Here is a 21,889-nt window from a genome sequence, read left to right on the forward strand (position 1 = left end):
TGATACTAGGGCCCTGACAATACTACCCGGGTACCCGACCCCTATTACCCGACCTTACCCTGATACTAGGGCTGGGACAATACTACCCGTGTACCCGACCCATTTTACCCGACCTTACCCTGATACTAGGGCTGGGACAATACTACCCGGGTACCCGACCCCTTTTACCCGACCTTACCCTGATACTAGGGCTCGGACAATACTACCCGGGTACCCGACCCCTATTACCCGACTTTACCCTGATACTAGGGCTCGGACAATACTACCCGGGTACCCGACCCCTATTACCCGACTTTACCCTGATACTAGGGTTCGAACAATACTACCCGGGTACCCGACCCCTTTTACCCGACCTTACCCTGATACTAGGGCTGGGACAATACTACCCGGGTACCCGACCCCTATTACCCGACCTTACCCTGATACTAGGGCTGGGACAATACTACCCGGGTACCCGACCCCTTTTACCCGACCTTACCCTGATACTAAGGCTGGGACAATACTACCCGGGTACCCGACCCCTATTACCAGACCTTACCCTGATACTAGGGCTGGGACAATACTACCCGGGTACCCGACCCCTTTTACCCGACCTTACCCTGATACTAGGGCTGGGACAATACTACCCGGGTACCCGACCCCTATTACCCAACCTTACCCTGATACTAGGGCTGGGACAATACTACCCGGGTACCCGACCCCTATTACCCGACTTTACCCTGATACTAGGGCTGGGACAATACTACCCGGGTACCCGACCCCTATTACCCAACCTTACCCTGATACTAGGGCTGGGACAATACTACCCGGGTACCCGACCCCTATTACCCGACCTTACCCTGATACTAGGGCTGGGACAATACTACCCGGGTACCCGACCCCTATTACCCGACCTTACCCTGATATTAGGGCTGGGACAATACTACCCGGGTACCCGACCCCTTTTACCCGACCTTACCCTGATACTAGGGCTGGGACAATACTACCCGGGTACCCGACCCCTATTACCCGACCTTACCCTGATACTAGGGCTCGGACAATACTACCCGGGTACCCGACCCCTATTACCCGACTTTACCCTGATACTAGGGCTGGGACAATACTACCCGGGTACCCGACCCCTATTACCCGACCTTACCCTGATACTAGGGCTCGGACAATACTACCCGGGTACCCGACCCCTATTACCCGACCTTACCCTGATACTAGGGCTGGGACAATACTACCCGGGTACCCGACCCCTATTACCCGACCTTACCCTGATACTAGGGCTGGGACAATACTACCCGGGTACCCGACCCCTATTACCCGACCTTACCCTGATACTAGGGCTGGGACAATACTACCCGGGTACCCGACCCCTATTACCTGACCTTACCCTGATACTAGGGCTGGGACAATACTACCCGGGTACCCGACCCCTATTACCCGACCTTACCCTGATACTAGGGCTGGGACAATACTACCCGGGTACCCGACCCCTATTACCCGACCTTACCCTGATACTAGGGCTGGGACAATACTACCCGGGTACCCGACCCCTATTACCTGACCTTACCCTGATACTAGGGCTGGGACAATACTACCCGGGTACCCGACCCCTATTACCCGACCTTACCCTGATACTAGGGCTCGGACAATACTACCCGGGTACCCGACCCCTATTACCCGACCTTACCCTGATACTAGGGCTGGGACAATACTACCCGGGTACCCGACCCCTATTACCCGACCTTACCCTGATACTAGGGCCCTGACAATACTACCCGGGTACCCGACCCCTATTACCCAACTTTACCCTGATACTAGGGCTGGGACGGGTAACTTGGGTACTCGGGTTGGGTGGATCCTGAGAAGGACCCGGACCCATGGATAGTCACGTGATATATTGTTTAATGACAAAAACTCACAATAGCTCAGTGGTTACACTACAAGTCGCTAATGGTCGTATTTCTTTCTGACGATGCACACATTCCTTTTGACTTGTGTATGTTTGAGTAAAGATGATGCTTCAGTCAACTACAGTGAACGCATGATCTGATTGTTTGATACATGTATCTAAATAGTTTTAGCCAGGGCTGCGGTAAAACAATTACCAATCAGACATTTTGTTCCCAACTCTTGAGACTTGCAGTGGGTACCCGGGTAGGGCTGGGTAATAGGGGGTTGGATACCCGGGTAGTAAATTTGGACTCGTCCCAGCCCTACCTGATACCTGCCGTAGGTCTCAAGAGTTGGCTATGAAATGAAAATGTTTGATTGGGAATTGTTTTACCTGACCCATGCCAAAAGTATTAAGATATATATGTATAAAACGATCTGGTCATGCATACACTGAAGTTGACTGAAGCTTTATCTTCACTCAAACATATAAAAGTCTGAAGGAATGCATGCATATCAGGAAGAAATGTGAACATTAGTGACTTGCAGGTTACCTCAGAGCTATGGTAGTGAATTGTTTTTATTGAACTATATATCACATGACTAACCACGGATCCAGGTAGTCGAGACTGACGATGTTCCTCCCAAAACAAGTTTTGCTGTTCTCATGTCTGTACTCAGTACCCACCCAACCCAATTACCCATCCCAGCCCCGGACACAGCACTGCTGTTCACCAGGTACAATCATAGGTGAATGATTGAATCAGGGGGAATGCAGTTATAGGGGCGATAACATTTCTGAGTCCCGTAATGGGATTCGAACCACGGACCTTGTCCACATGACCCAAGGTAAGGATGTCATCTGTGGGATGACTCCATGCCCGGCTACAAACTACCCCGGTAACATAAGGCACGTCCCGGGCCGCATGGTAGTGTACTGAGGCTTATTTTGCTCAAATTTAATATGAACGTGCTCAGCCCTACGTTGGGCACCAATGTAGTGGCCATAAAATATTCCATGATGGGATTCAAACCACAGACCTTCTGGTCTGAGGTCGGACGCCTTGTCCACATGACCAAAGAGGTTAACCTCGTCAGCAAGCTGATAAGGTAAGGATGTCATCTGTGGGATGACTCCATACTGCTACACAGTGAAATCTTTAGCAATTGAGTGAGGATTGATGGGGTGGTTGTTATTTGGCTTTATAATGTGGTCTGTTTGATGTGAAGGGACAGCACTATGTCAATGTAATATTATTTCATTGTAGCCGTCACATTTCTTTCATTTGAATGACATGGACAAATTTTTGGTCCAATTATCATGATATAACATTTATAACTAAGTTTTCCTATAATAATTAGATCCACATCAAGTGCTTTTATGAGTTATCATGGTGTAATATTTATACATCATTTCATATAATTATAGTTTAGCAAGTAATACTTATCATCAGGTAAAATGCATATATAAAATATCAGTAGTTTCAGTTATAGCTTTTTAGATAGATGCTAGCCTAAGGTAATGGGAGCGCATCTCCTAGACATACTATTCGATAAAACAAGGGCTTCGTCTACATAGTTTAATTGATTTGAAGCTTTTAGATAAATGCTAGCCTAAGGTATCAAGATCCCATCTCCCAGACAAAGGATATGTCTACATAGTCTTATAGATTACCTTTCTTTCTTACTTTCTTACTTTGGAGATTTAACGTGCGCTTTCCGACTGACGCGTATTTCGCACACGGGCCCGGCCAGGCCATTTAATGTGTTTCCGAAAGGGGCGAAAGTGGTCTGTGCAACCCAAGAGGGGGCTTTAGGGGTTGCTTATATAGAATTTGGGAATTTTGAGATTTGGAATAGATGCCGATGGGGTTGGGGAGGAGAACTAAGGGAGCTGGGTATGGTGGATGATTGTTTGTTTTTGTGATTTTGATTTGGTAGGTTATTATGGTTTTAGATGCGTTTTATTAGTTCCGTTTTTATTAAGAATACGCCTAAGGCCTTGAAGTTTTCTAGTTTATTTTGTGGGTTTAGTATTGCTTCTAGAGTGAGAGCCTTGTTTAGATTGAGGGTGGTTTGTAATGCGGTTCGATGTGTTAGGTAGTGTGTGCAGTGGATGAGTGCGTGTTCTGGGGTTTCTGGTTGTTTGCAGTGTGGGCAGTTACCTGTAGTGTGTTTTTTAAATTTTTTTAGGTGGTTATTTAGGTTGGTGTGTCCTGTTTGGAGTTTAGTGATTACTCTGTCGATTTTTTTGGATGGATGGAGAATTTTTGGTTTGGTTAGTGGTTTGCTGAGCACTCTTTTGATTTGGCTATTTGAGTTTAGATATAGGTTATGCCATTTTTTTGTGATTTTTTGTTTGTTTACACTTTTAATTTCTGATTTTGAGATGGGTAAGTTTAAGCTTATTTCTGGGATTTTGAGGGATAGTTTAGCTGCTTTATCGGCGTTTTCATTACCGTATATTCCTACGTGGGCGGGTATCCACAAGAAGGTTATTTGTTTGCCTGCTTTTGTTAGGTCGTTGGAGCTTTTAAGTATTTGATTTATTAATTTAGGTCGGTTTTTGGTATTTTTGTTTTGGAGGGCTTGTAGTCCACTTAGGGAGTCAGTAAGTATTAGGATTTTTTGGTTGTTTTTGGATTCTTGATTGTGGAGGGCTGAGGCCATGCCCATTAGTTCTGCCGTGAATATTGATTGGTTATTTGGGAGTCGGAAGGATTGTGTGGTTTTAGTTGGTTGTGTGGTATGGACTCCGAAACCCGTGTGTTTGGAGGTCGGATCTGAGGATCCGTCCGTGTAAATGTGACACCAATTTGGCCAATTTTTGTGTATGTATGCTAGTGTGGTAGTTTTAGCTATGTTTGGGTCGGTTTGTTTATTTATTTGGCTAGCTAGTGTTGTGTCTATTTTGGGTATTTTAAGTTTAGGGGTGAAGATATTTGATTGTTTGCAGTTTTGTTTAAGATTTTTAATTTGGTGTTCATTTAGGTAGTTTGTTATTCTTTGGGATATTGGGGTAAGTAAGGGGTGTTTACGAGCTAGAGCTTGGTTTTTAGGGCTGATGTTTTGGTTTATTAAGTTTTGGATGAGAGGGTTTGATTGGGACGCGGCCCAGAAATTTAAGCTTAGCTGTTCCCTGCGTAGACTTAGTGGCATTTCTCCTGTTAAGGCCTGAAGTGAGGTGTAGGAGGTGCCATGTTGGGTGCGTGTAATGAGTTTGAGAGCCTGATATTGTATTGAGTCAAGTTTTTTAGATAGAGAGTTGTTTAGGGTGTTGTATATGGCGCAGCCGTAGTCTAGTTTTGATCTAATTAGGGATATGTAGAGAGAGAGGAGAGTATCTTTGGAGGCTCCCCAGTTAGAGCCAGTTAGGCATCTTAGGGTGTTTAGGTCTTTACTGCATTTAGTTGTTAGGTTTTGGATGTGAGCATCCCAGGTGAGATGTTCATCGAAAATAAGTCCTAAGAATTTGGTTTGTTTTTGAAATTTGATTGTTTGATTGTTTAGCTGGAGGATTGGGGAGGCGGGTTTCATGTTTTTATGTTTGAATACTATTCCTGTTGTTTTTTCTGAGTTAAGGGAGAAGCCCCATTTGTCAGCCCATTGTTGTATTTTATTAAGAGATTTTTGGAGTAGATTTTTGGCCATTTTCATGCTTTTAGTGCGGATCCAGATGGCTCCATCATCCGCGAATTTTGATGTGTTTACTTTAGGGGATAGACCCTCGAATAGATCGTTTATCATTATATTGAAGAGGGTGGGGCTGAGGATACTGCCCTGTGGAGTGCCATTTTCTAGGGGACATTGGTCCGATAGAGTTTGGTCTATACACACGGTTATTTTACGATTGTTTAGGAAGTCCTATAGATTACCTTTTACTTACTTACTTTGAACTATTTTATTTAAGTATATCTGTCATCACCTACCGGGGTATATTAGAATAACATTCAGCAATTACTTCAATTAAGACTCATTAAGGATTAGCCCCCATACAAGCTCGGCTATAAGGCACTAAGGATTAGCCCCCATACAAGCTCGTCTATAGTGCATTAAGGATTAGCCCCAACACAAGCCCATCTATAGTGACACCATAATCTCTTTCAAATATGTCAACTAGATTAGTGCCAGTCCAACAGGATTAACGGGATTAAGTATTCCCCTCTGTCTAGCCATTCATTTAGCATAGGGCACAACCAATGGTGTATCAAGCAATCTTATTCCTTTTTATTGTTCAAATTTTTGTTAAATACATACTGTAGCAAAGTTTTAGCAGAGAAGGGGTTGGACTCTCCCACAGCCCAGAGTGTTGTACCGACTCTCTGTGGCACCCTCAGCTATTTTCTAAAGTATAAATTGTAACTTGCTCATTGTTAATTGTTCTTGTAAATAAAATTGTAATTAGTCTCCTGTGACTCCGGCTCTTTGCTGACTAATTCCCCAAGAAAACCAGCACGCCTTTTGAAAGGTTTTGTTCACCTAGAACAGTTCCATGATACAATCATCGTCTTGTTGATCTTAAATAATATATCACATGACTAACCTTAGAACCGGGTAGTCCTGTGGGGACCTGGGTCCTACCCAGTACCCACCCGACCCAAGTACCCAAGTTACTGTTGCTGCCCTCCTAGACATCCAAGATTTTTTTTTTACCATTTATTATGTTATACTGGCAATATCAAATCTGAATACCATTGTGTTGCTAGATATCACATCCATTTCTTAGAATCCTAGACGTAGTGGGGGCGGTCGGGTAGCCTAGTGGTTAAAGCGTTTGCTCGTCACGCCGAAGACCCGGGTTCGATTCCCGACATGGGTACAATGTGTGAAGCCCATTTCTGGTGTCCCCCGCCGTGATATTGCTGGAACATTGCTAAAAGCGGCATAAAACCATACTCACTTCACTCCACTAGACGTAGTGGTTTCTAAGAAGACGATTTGATTGTTTTCTTCATTAAAAAAAGAAACATTCCCAGCAACCTTTGCTTGTTGTAAGTGGTGGATCATGTGGTCAGGCTCAGTGACTTGATTGATAACATGTGATCAGGCCCCAATAATGGCATGGATTGTTGAAATTTATCAATAAGTTGATATTATGCTGATACATGTATTATCAGTCACTTGATTGTCTGGTCCATACTTGATTATTTACAGGTTGCTGTCAAGTAGCTGGAATATTGTTGGATGCAGGAATGCAGTATTAAAAAGGAAACAAACAAGTTTGATGTTAATTCCTTCAGACACATAGCAGCCAACCAAAAATGTTTGCAGGTGGGTGGCGTGGTGGTGGATTTGGTTTAATGCATGTTTCAACCATTTTGAGCATGACTTAAGCCCTCTGGTTGAAAGTTTATTCTTGATTTGTGTTTTTGTATATTTAACAAAAATATGTTTGAATTTCCTGTAGTGATCATAAGATCATGAGAGCATCATGAAAATATGGGATTCACATGCCAAATGTGTGAGTCACAACTAGTAATGTGTGAGAGTTAGCTGGGAAACAGCCAGTTCAGAGACATCAAAAGTTTAAAGATGGACGGATGAACACTTGGGAAAGATGACGAACAACATGCACTGCCATAAGGTCACATGGAACTGTAGTCCTAGTGAACTTAATTGGACAGTGATGCAAAATGAGCATAGAATAATAGGCACTGAAAAGTAAACATGCAGGTACAGCCACATTTTGGGCCTAAAGAATGTCTTATAGAGATGTAGGATACCAAATATATTACCGTATTCGACGTAATAAGCGCCCAGGGCGCTCTCAAAATTAGAAATAGGGGGCTCTTATTATAATAAAATTTTGGTGAGATTAAAAACGAGGTTGAAAGATTGTAAATTTTGTGCTTTATGCTGACAGCCTGAAATGAAATAAAAGAAGAATCTGTGTGTATTATACACGATAGATATATTTTCGAGAATTTAATTGCCCATAATCAAGGGTGCATATAACAAACGAGTGCGTATTATACACGAATACTTTATTTACTTTACGGTACTTTATTTGTAAGCATTGTTCTATTTTGCTTAATTTTTTAGATAAGATTTTTATGTTTTTTCTTTTTTTTGTAGTCAGCTATGTTCATATACTCTTGCATTGTAGCATTTCTATTAACCCACACATGAAAGAGTGATTTTGTAAAACAAATATGAAGGAAAGTATGTTATAAACTAGTATTATTGTGAATATTATATCAAAGCAACTATTTTGATACAATATATATATACATGTGACAAAATATGAGTACCATTTACCAGATCTTAGCTTTCACATTCCAAATATTTATGACCCTGTGTTGTGTTTTCAACAGAATCCTATTCCACCTGGAGAGCCAATACCAGTTTTTGATTCACCAAGGATTATTGACTTAACAGCTGACATGGCTGAAGCAGTATCACGCTGAATGGAACTATTCTGAGATCTGTGACATTATGCAGTCATGTGTTGTTCATGTGTTGCTACACAATGACACAGCAGATTCCAGCTCATCGTGCTCTACCGGGTATTCGGGTATTCACTAGTATTTAAGTAGGTAAGTTCATTCAATGAGATTATCCAATCTATATTTGGTTATGGAATGTACAATGAGAGGAATAATAACGATAAGATTTGAAGGTACAGTTTCATCCCTTATTGAGGAGATATAGATTAGGGTATATAGTCTTGAATAGCTAATTAAATACTACATTGCAGACTAGGAAATCATGATGGATCGGAACATTTGATGGAAGTGTTAGTTCATAATCATGATCCATCATCACAAGCAGTATCAGACACAAGGTTTTGTGTCCAGCTGCATCTGAAGCAAGCACTATTTGCTGTTAGGAGTTTATATAATTTGTTCAACTTTTCATACGTCTATACATAATTAAATGTTAACACTCATTGATAGGCAATAACTGAGACATTATCATTTCAGGAATAGATGATTTCAAGTTGTGATAAAAACAGCTACTTACACATGTAATGTGTTGAAAATAAAATATGCCATATATGGTTTCAGTTATGACAAACTGATTATGTTAATGAATGATTTTTATGTCACCACATATTCCTGTTGCAGCTTTATTCAGTGGCTGCCACAGATGAAAGTGCATGTAGAAATGGCCACAACAGAGACAGATCGGCCCGACCTGGACTCCTCGCGTACCCAGTCAGTCAGTGAGCAAATGGAGCTCACCAAGCCTCTCTTTGAGAATGGTCGATACAAAAACCCATGGGATACGTGGAGGTTCAACAGTTTTTGGAACTTCATTAAATTTGCCAGAGGAAGGGAGAACAAGGAGGATCCCCAAACAGAGGTACACCATTAACAGTGTTACAACTGAAGTGCGGCCCAATAGCCCATGGAACAGCATTTCAATGTGTAGAGTTGTGACCCTTACCTGTGCCAAGATCAGGGGATAATGAGTTTTAATATCATACTGTAGCTAAGATAACTGCCCTGTCAGAACCATATGGAAATGGTAAACATTTCTACCAGGGCTTTCGGGGATCCTTTGATTAAAATACTTATGCAATAAATCACAAAGACCCTACTCAAATGTTTACACTATGTAGCAGGGATTTGCAACACATTGTCAGAGGCAGATATTTGGCCTGAAGCCTGCTGCATATGTCCTTAAGAATACCCCAATACGAAAAACGATATTTCCAGTAAATGTTATTAATGTTATTACTTATGCCAGAGGTAACTTCTACATGTATTTCACTGATAACAGGACCAATGAATAGAAAAAGGTTTTAATGCTTAGTATTATTGTGTTGAATAAAATATCAAATTACTTCTAACTTTAAGAAAATATAAAATTAGAATATTTTTTATCAGATAACTTGTTTCCTTAGTTTAACTACCAAGAGCGTTTAGGGTGGAATTCTAGTTAAATTCCTGATAAAGCCATTGTCTCCATTTGAAACCATTCGTTTTAAGATGAGGCGATTTGAGCGACTATGCTTGTCGTAAGAGGCGACTACGCTTGTCGTAAGAGGTGACTAACAGGATCGGGTGATCAGGCTCGCTGACTTGGTTGATGCATGTCATCGTATCCCAATTGTGTAGATTGATGTTCATGATGTCAATCACTGGATTGTCTGGTCCAAACTCGATTATTTACCGACCGGTGTAATATAGCTGAAATATTGCTGAGCGTGGCGTTAAACAACAAACAAAAAAAACAAAAAAATCATTGATTTGACCATACATATCTTCTGATTTGATGGGAATCATCTGTGATTTTTGCTTTCTTGCCCAAAATATTAGATCTATTTTTACAGGAACTCGATAGAACCCTTCCCATCATCAAACCCAACCTTGAAGAATTCTCAAACCCGCCTTCCACTGGTGTGAGATACATGTGGATTGGGCACGCCTCGTCGCTGGTGCAAGTGGATGGTGTCACGATACTGACAGACCCAATATTCAGTAGCAGGTGCTCTCCGGTGCAGTTCATGGGACCTAAACGTTACCGTGACCCGCCGTGTACTATAGAAGAATTGCCCCACATAGATATTGTTGTAGTGAGCCATAACCACTATGATCACTTGGACCGATATTCGGTGGAGGCATTGAACAGGAAGTACGGTAAGAATCTGAGATGGTACGTTCCTGTAGGAATCGGCAAATGGATGTCTGATCGAGGATGTGAAAATGTTGTGGAGTTGTCCTGGTGGGATGAAAATATTTTCACAGGAAGGTCAGAGGTGAAGGTTGTCTGCACGCCATGCCAGCATTGGTGCAAGAGGACACTTACAGATACTAATAAGGTATGTAAGTGATTGAGCTGTATTCAAAGCTATGGTGTAAAATGGATCGAAAGTATTTGTCATAAAAATAATGCACTGAATAATAAAGATAGGTGGGTGTTTGGGTATAAAGGTGGGTGAGTAGGTATATGTTTGCAGGTGGGTAGGTAGGTGTTTAGGTATATGTGGGCAGGTGGGTAGGTAGGTGTTTAGGTATATGTGGGCAGGTGGGTAGGTAGGTGTTTAGGTATATGTGGGCAGGTGGGTAGGTAGGTGTTTAGGTATATGTGGGCAGGTGGGTAGGTAGTTGTTTAGGTATATGTGGGCAGGTGGGTCGGTAGGTAAACGGGTGAATAAGTGGAGGTCAGGTACGTCAATTGGTCTGTGTGCTCCTAAAAGGTAACACACCTATTACTTATGTAGTGTAAGAAAATGTTTGGATGCAGAGACACAGTAATTAATAGGTGTTAATTGCTAATTGTTAATATAACCCGTGTTGATCCGGGGTCAAATAGGTCTTCAGCTACCACGCATGCCATAAAATGCGGCGAACAGGATTGGGTGATCAGGCACACTGACTTGGTTGATGCATGTCATCATATCCCAATTGCGTGGATCGATGCTTATGATGTCAATCACTGGATTGTCTGGTCCAGACTTGATTATTTACAGACCGCCGTCATATAGCTGGAATATTGCTGATTGCGGCGTTAATCGACAAAACAAATAATATTTGTTAATATCCATCTGAGCTGTGTCATATTTCTCATTGCTATCCGTGACGTATCTGCCATATTACATGGAGTTGTTTTATTCCCCTCAGGCACTGTGGGCCAGCTGGGCTGTGATTGGTCCAAAGCATAGTTTCTACTTTGGAGGAGACACTGGCTATTGTGAAGTGTTCAAACAGATTGGCTGGAAATATGGAAACTTTACACTTGCTGCAATTCCAATTGGATGTTTTAAGCCAAGGTTTGCATATTATGTGTACAATAATTTATGTAAAGGGCAAATTGTTTGTCCTTTTGCCTTTGAGTGTAATAATGTAGTGGTAATTATTGCTGTGTCATGCATGAATTATATTGTGTACAATTTCAATGCAAAGATAACTTTTAGGGAAAACGTATTATCAAAAGGATGTTAAAGGTTACTTGCAAATGTCAACCTCCACATAGATTTATGTTTGTATTTCTCACCAATGTCCTTTTGTTCATTCCTTTTTCTAGTGCAAATCCGTAGAACTCTGTGTGTGCTACCTTGCTCAGTTAATGTTGTCATGAGCCCTTTGGGCAGTCCAGGGAAAAATAGGTTCCCAGTATCCTTGTCATGTATTTCTTGTTTGGTTTGTTTGTTGTCAAACGCTGCACTCAGCAATATTCCATCTATATGACGGCGGTCTGTAAATAATCGAGTCTGGACCAGACAATCCAGTGATTGATATCATGAACATCGATCCACGCAATTGGGATTGATGACATGCATCAACCAAGTCAGCGAGCCTGACCACCCGATCCCGTAAGTCACCTCTTACGACAAGCATAGTCGCATTTTACAGCAAGCATGGGTTGCTGAAGATCTATTCTACCCCGGATCTACACGGGTCCCTTGTCATGTAAGGTAGAACTGGTTGACTGATTGCATGTCATTGGTGGTGTCTGTATGTTACCTATGCCTTGAATCACTGGTCATTTAGTACCCCTAACCCTGCCTTTCAGTGTTCTCATCTCTATGAGGTGAGGTGAAATGGCGTTTAACGTTGCGTCCAAGATTATTGCACTTATATAGTGACATGCATGTGTGTGTGTGTGTGTGTGTGTGTGTGTGTGTGTGTGTGTGTGTGTGTGTGTGTGTGTGTGTGTGTGTGTGTGTGTGTGTGTGTGTGTGTGTGTGTGTGTGTGTGTGTGTGTGTGTGCGTGCGTGTACGTGTGCGCGCGTGCTAGGCGGAGTTATAGTGCTAGCCCACCGATATCCCATGCCGCAGTTTAACATGAATACCCCACTCAGACACAGTATACTGACTCCAAGCCGACCAGTCCTTGTTTTAGCCCCTTAATGCCAGGCGTCAGACAGGGTAACAACAAGTACAATCGTTTTACATCTTTTGGTATGACGTGGCCGGGGATCGAACCCCTAACCTTCCACTCCCCGGGCAAACACTAGACCACTAGACCACGGAGGCGGTCTCATCCCTGTATAAACAAAAAAAACCAGTGTGCACACTATATGCAAAGTATGCTCACTGGTGTTTATGTTTACAACTCCATACGCTCAAAAACATATTGAAGTCAATTTTTATTAATGAATATGTCGACAATAATAACTCCAAATTTAGTCATTAACACACCAAAAATGTAGACAATAATACAGAATCGGCGACATCACTGTTCCTCCTAATAACACAACACAAGCTCCACCCATTCTTTTTACAGGGAATCAGGAAACAGTGGCCTATATATTTGGGTTTATGGAAGCCTAAACGTAAAACACAATTGCTTGGTTAGCCAGTGTAATGCCATGGAATCCTCTCTGACTTCAGTTGGTTCCTGTCTCCCCAACATGTTGGCCCACAGGAGGCGGTGCAGATCCACCGCGACATCAGAGCCGTCAAATCAGTCGGCATCCACTGGGGCACCTTCAACATGATGGCGTATGAGGTAGGACTATTCTGTCATTATATGTTATTGATCATTATATAATGGACTTCAGTGCATGAATTTATGACGGACATCGGATTAAGAATGAGAGTAAAAAAAAAGTGTTATTTTTAGATCAAATTTTGATTAGACCTGACAATATTAATGACCTTCATGTTAAAAATATCTTAAAACTGTAAGGAACCTTTCCAACATCATATCTTTGATGGATTTATGATCACAGTCAAACAAGTGTTACATTCAATGCTAAGTGTAAGATCACCATGATTGAAGCCATATGTGTGTAACAGGATTTAACATGCAAAATATGTCGAAAAGCACAATAACATTTTGGGGGTTGCTTGATGGAGTAGGTTCTCAGTACCTGAAGCTGTTCTTCATATGTGACTGCCTACACAGTCTGGTGGATAGATAGATAGTGATGTCATTTAATTGTGATGTCATGGTAACCAGTGATGTCACAATGGTCTCCAAAGCATTGTGATGTAATTTCATACACTGTAGATATCGCTTGATCTCATCCAAGCAATATCTCCTGTGGGAGCCAGTTTTGGATGATAAACGACATTCAACCCCACTTCACCTCACCTGTTGAAATATGTGATCCGTTGATTGCATGTCATCGTACCCTGACAGCATGGACTATTGTTATATTATGGACTATTTGTTTGATCAGACTTGAGTATGATTTCAATGCTGCCATGATGCAGTTGTAATGTGATGGAAAACAACATTTTATTGTTCTTTTCATAAATAACAGTGACCATATGAACTTGTTTCAGCACTACTTGGAGCCTCAAGAAACCCTCGTCGAAGAGGTATCAAAGGCGGGACTGAAGCCAGATGACTTTGTCACAGTCAAGCATGGAGAAATATGTATATTTTAGATATTCTGAATCTCATGCTATATCACACTATCAATATTGTAAGATAGCATGTTGTATGCCTGGCCAAAAGAGGGCGTTGTCACTCTCCTCATGTATTCTTCTTGGAAGGGTGCACTGAAGTGTTCTAAAGCACAGGCCTCGTCTATCAGTCATGTTCACCTGCTTTATGCGTTGATGTCAATACAATGTCTTTGCAAGGACTCACCTGTCCTGATTTCACATGCTGTGTGTCACCTGTTTTGATGTTACCTCACATGTCACCTGTTGTGACGTGACCTCACACACATCATCTGCTGATTGTGTCATGTGAAGATCTGAAGTCTTTGAATAATAATAAAGGTGCTCTATGTCAGGGTCCTCAGGTCCACTGTCAGGCAGAAAGATTGAGCAAGGGTGTTTTTGTGAAAGTTGTACACGAGGGTGCAATTTCTCAATTTGTCTGTCTTTTTCTAACATAATTAATTCAGCAGTTATGGGAAGTATCGGCATGGAGGCCACCTTCCGCCCTCTATTTCAGTGAGATCAACTGTGTACAAGCGCACTTACCACAAGTTTGCCACTTTCAAACTTTCCGGATGGACTTAACACTCTTTATGTAGGGGTGTTTGGTTGTTCAGGATGTCTGGGAACAAATACACACTTAAAGATCAATAGGATGACTCATAAGACTTAGTTATGTGCTTTGAAAAGCATTTCAGTGTAATATATTTAGCTCATCTGACTGAAAATCAAGGAGAATCGATTGAAAGCGGTAATGAGTTAGACATTACTTTAGTTAGATCTGCCATAATTGATTTTTATATGAACAAATCTACCTGTGTTTTATATATACAACAGAAATGCCTTACAATACTCAGGGATGTCACGAGTATACTTGAGTTTGAGTCTGAGACTAAATGATTCGATTAAAAGAAGTTGATGCATGTTAAGGTTCAGAGAAGTTGATACATTTTAGGATGTTTTCCAATGTATTAGGCTGATGTTCTCATGGGAGTTGGACCACGATGTTGTTTGTTACAGATGAGTCTGGCCATTTGCAAAAGAAAAATCGTAAATTAGAAATACTGTGTGTAATTAAACCTATTATTATATGTAGGTTGTTTTCTGAATATTTTTCAAGAAAATATGAAGAATATTTTCAAAACCAAGAGGCATTGTATAAATAATCTAAAATCTAAATTATGTCAAACCTATTATGTAGGTTGTTTTCTGAACGTTTTGAAAATAAGGAGAATAGTTGCAAAGCAGTGGTCCAACATAATGATTGATTCTTTGTAATCTTTTTAATGCTAGGAATCAGTTAAAAGGATTCAGATTGTCTTTTAGAGAAGAACGATTTTTATTACCCACGTGGTGAAGATACAGGTGGTAAGATACTAAATCCGTACGTCACACGTGTGTCGTACAAGGTTGATACCCGGTCAGATACCATAGAAAGTCCACTCGTTTCGTAAAAATGGTATCTAACGAGAATGAGTGTAGTATTCTCTATATATCGCAGTGGGGAGTGTGGGAAATGGTGTTTAGAGGTTATATTTGAAATGGAACAGATAATGTATATTATGGAAACAAGAACATCAAGTATGACCTAGTTTAGTTTGTATTGTTTGGTTTACTTGTTGTTTAATGCCATACTCAGCAGTATCCCAGCTATATGACGGCAGCCTGTAATATAATCGAGTCGAGACAAACCAGTGTTTGATATTAATAGCAATGATCCATGCCATGATGGCACATTGACAAGTCATCAACCGAGTCACAGATAGTAGTGGATGTTTGAAAAAAAAATCTGACTATACATCCATTCCTTCTGACTTTTTATGTTTGAATAGCGATAAAACTTCAGTCAATTTTAATGTATGCATGACCAGATTGTTTTCCATGAGTATCTAAATACATTTTGCCAGGGCTACGGTCAAACTATTCCCATTTGTACCTGTCTCTTGAGACCTACAGTGGGTACCCGGGTAGGGTTGGGTAATAGTGGGGTGGGTACCCGGGTAGGAAATGTGGACTCGTCCCAGCCCTAGTCCCCAGTAATCTATGGATCTGGTGGTCAGACTTACTGACTTGGTGTCATATCAATCAGTGGTTGTCTGGTCAGGATTTGATTATGCCCCAGCTGCCATACACATGTTCATGTAACAGTAAATATGGTGTTTAAGAGTAAACAAACAAACATTTTCACAATCATGTCACCAAATATATTTAGTTTTACAGAATATGGCCATACAAGGTTTTCACTATTGTAGCTTGTATTTTATCATGACCTGACTAGCGTTACAGCCCTATGTCATATTCAACCAGTAAGGTTTGTTTGTTTGTTGTTTAAGCCGCACTCAGCCATTTTCCAGCTTGACGGTGGTTGTGAGAGGCGACCATTGGGATTGGGTGGTCAGACTCGCTGACTTGGTTGATGCTTGTCATCATATCCCAATTGCATGGAGCAATATTCATGATGTCAATCACTGGATTGTCTGGTCCAGATTCGATTATTTTCAGACCGCCGTAATATAGCTGGAATATTTCTGAGTGCAACAATAAACAAAAAAACAAACAAAACATAAATGTAGCTTGTGTTCACAGTGCCAAATGTTCTGCTGATACATGTGATGTATATTTGTTGTGTTGAGGCACGGGTGGCCCAGTCGTCTAAGGCACCGCGATTCGCTGTGCAGAGTTGCGTCCCTTGGGCACGCCAGAAACCTATGATTGTGGGTTCGAATCCCGGTTCGCCCCGATTATGTTTCTAGGTTTGTCAGCACCATACCCGTGCTCGTGGGTTTCACTGAAGTGGTAAACGTCTGAGACCTGCATCACTTCGGGCTTTCCTCCCACATTAAGCTGACACGCCGTGATATAACTGGAATACTGTTAAAAGCGGTGTTAAACCCAACTCACTCACTCACTCATTTGTTGTGGACAATCATTGTTTGGTGAAGATGTTCTCAAGTATGTTGTATCTTCCCTGTGTATCCTCACAAAGTCATGTCAAGTTCCTCTGTATTTGTTAAGATTATATTTATAAGACTTAGAATGAGGATGTGATCAAATATATGTTTGTTTGAACTTTTGTAGCATGAATGATTTCTTTATGATACATGTATTCTGATTTCAACAGGAATATATTTCTGCCAGCAATATTTTTGTAACAAGTCTGAACGTCAATATGTTACTATCATCAACCTTAAAAAAGGTTTTCTAAAATATGATGAAGAAAATAATTATGTCAATGGAAAAATAGGATTTACCGTATTTGATGTAATAAGTGCCCAGGGCGCTCTCAAAATTAGAAATAAGGGGCTCTTATCAGAATATTATTTTGGTGAAAAAACAGAGTTGAAAGATAAATTTCGTGGTTTATGCTGACAGTCTGAAATGTTTACCGGTATATGCAACAGATATATTTTTCCAGAATTTAATTGCCCATAAGTAAGGGAGCATATGACACTCAAGTGTGTGCTATACGCGAATAAATAAGTCTTGTGTACATTGATAAATCGGAAGGGGTGCTAATTGGGATTGTTCACTAGCCAATATATTAGCAAATATCGACGTGGGTGCTTATTAGAGCGGGGCGCTTATTATGTAAAATATGGTAATCAAATTTGTTGTTTTCAGCTCACCTGCTTAAGGGGGACACATGAACATGCAGTTTCTTGTGTACATCTATCCATTTTTTCTGAAACCTTCATTTCACATACAGATGAAATAATGCTGCCGTTACTTTCAATTTTAAGTCAATCACATTTGTGTGTCTGTATTTTGCATTTTTATTGTGAAAATAGAATTTGTGTCCTGTGACTTACGAATGAGCCCCTCTAGTTGTTAGCCTCTGATATGGTTAGCCTTCATTTATTTCTGATTTTGATGGTACTAAGTACAAAGATTATCTAAGCCAAAGGACACTGTGGGATTGAATTTAGGTGATAGGATTTTTTTAAAGAAACCATAAAACAGGGGACCTATGACTTTTTCAGATCCTATTATCTTAATCCAACTGATATTCAGTGTAGTTGCTGAAGACATGTCTCCTTATTTTCACCTGTTGGTCACAGCTGCAGTTTGATACTTCAGATCTTATGTTTACATTCCTTGATATTATATATTTTGAAAGTATTTATTCATATTACATTCATATCTATTTATTTCCTTTTATTCATATTTAAAAACGTGTTCAATAAAATTATGTTACAAGGACAGTCTTGAGTATGTTGAGTTTATTGGTATTTAGTAATTAGAGCTCAGTGAGTGAGTGAGTGAGTGAGTGAATTACTTTTGTTTTATGCTGCAGTTAGCAATCTTGAAACTATATCATGGTGGCCTGTAAAAAGTCTAGAACTGTTTGATAGGTGCTACTTAGGAGTTGACAGATAACAAGAAAGAAGTTGTTATCCATCATTTGTGTCTACTTAGTCAAGTCTAGGTTAGGCAGATTTTGATCATCAAGTTTCCAAACACTGGTTTGTCTACGCCAGAGTATTCACCCACTGCAGCCTGTCATCATGACTGCTGAATAAGCAGACTGACACTATTCAGTCTCAGACCTTGCAGATGGTGAAATGAGAGCAAGTTGATTGTGATGGAGGGAGTTGGTTTTGAAGAGCATCCTAGATTTATCACACACCATAACTGGATCCTGGATGTGAGCTGGACAAGTGGTTATGTAATATAGCGAGATCTGGGGAGTTTCGCTTGTCTTGGGACAGATGGACCACTGGAGTTTATGTCAAGAACTGCTAACAGTTTATTTGTATATAAGGCCAAGAGGCCAATAGTGCATCATGTACACAGTTTCATTGTACAAGTTACAGCAATCCTTGACATTGTAGTTTCAGAAAATGTAGAACTGTTTTAGAAACATGAATTTCGTAATAGGTTTACATTTGTAAATCATTTTATTACAGTGGCCCATAAGGGACATGGAGTCTGTTTTCAATATTTTGATATTGCACTTACTGTTATCGGAACCTTTTGCAAATTAACACGATTTGTCATACAAATATGTAAAAATCGGTTGTTTTATCGCTTCAAACCGTCTGAATGAAAGTGCAATTGGCATCTTTTTATACCTCAAAATAAACTTTGTAATGACATGTAAAGCTCTTTCACCTTGCATGGCAAGTGAATATATTTTTAAAACGAAAATACATTACCTAAATATTTGTTATACATACAACCTCTACATTCTTTCCACTGAGAAACCATTTATCACATCTTTATATCCTACTTACATTTTTAAAGACTATTATTTTGGTCTTACCAAGATTAATTTTTAATTACCCTTTTAGACAATACTCATTGAGAATATCAATTTTACGCTGGAGAAGAATTACCGAGTTTTCCAAAAATGGCTTCATCATCTGCGAATAGTAGGATGGGAGACAAAATGCAGCCCTGTCTAACACCAGCATATGTCTTAAATATATGGGTCATATCATGTTTATTGACTTTTACAGATGCTTTTACACTGGAGTACATGTTTTTTAAAAGGCGTAGTAATTTCCCATGTATGCCAGATTGAAATAAAAGGGATAGTGATTTGAATCTATCTACAGAATCGAAGGCTTTTTTTTAAATCAACAAACAATCAACATAACTTTCCGCCTTGCTTATGTAAATACTTATGTACAAGGCTTTGAAGGGTAAATGCATGGTCGGTGGTAGAGCAGCTCTCTCAGAACCCCGCTTGGCTAGATACATTTAACAATGCATTGCTTGGTCGATATCCAGGACTTTCTACGATTGTCAAGGATTGTAGTAAATAATTTAAGTGTATTTAAAAATCTATCCCACTATAGTTATACGAGTCACCTGTTTTGGTGGGGGTACAATCAACCCATGGTTCCATGAATCTGGAAAATTGCCACTGTCTAGATTGCGATTAAACAAACTATTAATGGAGGATAGTAATAATGTACACGTTTCTTTAAATACCTTCTTTTCAAATTATTTATTGCGCAAACAAGTTCTTCGTTGGTGATGGCTTATGCTGATTGTTGGTGTTTTTGTGGCGACGAAGTCGGGGGCAACGTGGCTGGTTATTCAAACTCTTTTCAACATTGATTTGTTTAATATCTGAATCGCATTGTCAATACTAAATGGAAGCATGCCATAAAATTCATGGCTAAACATATCACAATAATCATAAATGAATACGGCAAACTCACCTTCCGCATGTGTCGCCCCGTCTTAACGGCGCACTGTTAGTCTGTCAGTTTAGGCCATCGTCATTGTTGTTATTAGTATACATCTCCTTGACCAACGAAGAAGAGGTTTGCATGCATGCTCCCACCAAGGTTATTCAAAAGGTTCCAACTATTACGATTCCAAAATTGAATTGTTAATAAACGCCAAAAGCGTAATGCAGAAAAAGAGAAACAACAGTTTTAGAGGTTGTTTGAACACAGGATTTCTACATGTCTTAGGGTTTTTTACAAAAGAAATACTATTAAGAAAAAATAAAATAATGATTTAATGTAGCATTTTGGATTCCTATGGTTTCAGCGATGACGAACATCGGGTGTTGGCAGAGTTTATATTTTCATGAGGAGCACAGCCTCAAGTGAAATGTCACCCTTTTAAGGTTTACCAGATGAGATAAAGACAAGAAAGGCCAGATGTTTTATTAAATATGTATTTTCTCACAAATTGTACAAGTATCAGTCTGAAAATCATAATGGCTATCAGGCTAACTGTAAGTGGTTCCGGCCAAAAGTATTATTTCACTCGGGTGAAATATTGATTCATGTTTTCAGTTGAGTATCGTATTTCATACATAGTAAATATTTATGGGGATTACCCTGTTTGCACCTTCCAGGTAACTTACAGAATTAGTACATATACAGCTTGCTGCGTACAGAATATATATGTAGTGACAGTAGGTGGGGTGTCATTCGCTTATGGTGCCGCTGTTCACTGTGCAGAGTTGCTTCTCTTAGACCATCCATATTTTTCACGTGTTTCTCAACTCCAACCTCAAGTTGGTTGGTTGGTTTGTTGTTTAACGCCGCACTCAGCAGTATTCCAGCTATATGATGGCGGTCCGTAAATAATCGAGTCTGGACCAGACAATCACGTGATTAATATCATGAGCATCGATCCACGCAATTGGGACCGATGACATGCATTAACCAAGTCAGACAGCCTGACCACCCGATCCTGTTAGTCGCCTCTTACGACAAACATAGTCACCTTATATACGGCAAGAGACTTGGCAGGCGAAATAAAATATAGAAAATAGGTTTGTTCCACTAAAAGTGTAACACAATTTAAGACATTTTAAAGTTTAAAACACTTGGTACCACGCTTTAAATAAATGTGTGAAGTAGATCGAATGTTTAATAAGCATTGCTGAAGAAAGATATAGCTGACCTGTTGTTTTTTATTATGAGTGTGCAACGGTGGTATTATTTTGTTTATCACATCGGAACACGATTTCCACAGCGGCGGAGCAAAATAGCGGTACGAAAACTTTTGATTATTTCACGTCAGAACAGAGACCATAAAACATATTTCTTTTATGGTCTCTGGTCAGAATGAAAATTCAGGGCGGGCGGGAGATGGGAAACTCGGACAAATATACGGACAACCGAAGGTATGCCACAAACCAGAGACCATATATATCTGTGTATGGTCTCTACACAAACATATGTATCACCTATTACTTTCTCCCACATCAAGCTGACAAGCTGTGATATAAATGAAATACTGCTCATAGT

General features: G+C 40.3%; 1 protein-coding gene across 3 annotated transcripts; it reads left to right on the top strand.

The window, feature by feature from the left end:
- The first annotated feature begins 8,272 nt into the window (after positions 1–8,272).
- LOC139445799 (N-acyl-phosphatidylethanolamine-hydrolyzing phospholipase D-like) lies at positions 8,273–15,420 on the top strand. 3 transcript variants are annotated; one of them, XM_071227022.1, is made up of 6 exons: positions 8,273–8,417; positions 8,949–9,186; positions 10,160–10,648; positions 11,451–11,599; positions 13,164–13,281; positions 14,064–15,420. In XM_071227022.1, exons 2-6 carry the CDS (start codon positions 8,971–8,973, stop codon positions 14,166–14,168), a joined length of 1,077 nt encoding a protein of 358 aa, XP_071083123.1. In that variant the 5' UTR covers positions 8,273–8,417; positions 8,949–8,970; the 3' UTR covers positions 14,169–15,420. The 3 variants fall into 3 exon arrangements, with proteins under 3 accessions (XP_071083123.1, XP_071083124.1, XP_071083125.1); XM_071227023.1 differs by having other exon boundaries at positions 8,273–8,413; XM_071227024.1 differs by lacking the exon at positions 8,273–8,417 and adding an exon at positions 8,467–8,500.
- Positions 15,421–21,889: the final 6,469 nt, after the last annotated feature.

The sequence above is a fragment of the Haliotis cracherodii genome, unplaced genomic scaffold (assembly GCF_022045235.1).
Source record: "Haliotis cracherodii isolate W230 unplaced genomic scaffold, xgHalCrac1.p SCAF_6, whole genome shotgun sequence".
In the NCBI taxonomy this organism is placed as follows: Eukaryota; Metazoa; Mollusca; class Gastropoda; order Lepetellida; family Haliotidae; genus Haliotis; species Haliotis cracherodii.

What these genes read in the sequence shown, in the direction of transcription:
- LOC139445799 (XM_071227022.1), top strand. Translation starts at nt 8,971, where the DNA reads ATGAAAGTGCATGTAGAAATGGCCACAACAGAGACAGATCGGCCCGAC. An exon ending in CACTTACAGATACTAATAAG is followed by an intron (nt 10,649 to 11,450) that starts GTATGTAAGTGA and finishes TATTCCCCTCAG; the next exon opens with GCACTGTGGGCCAGCTGGGC. An exon ending in TCAACATGATGGCGTATGAG is followed by an intron (nt 13,282 to 14,063) that starts GTAGGACTATTC and finishes AACTTGTTTCAG; the next exon opens with CACTACTTGGAGCCTCAAGA.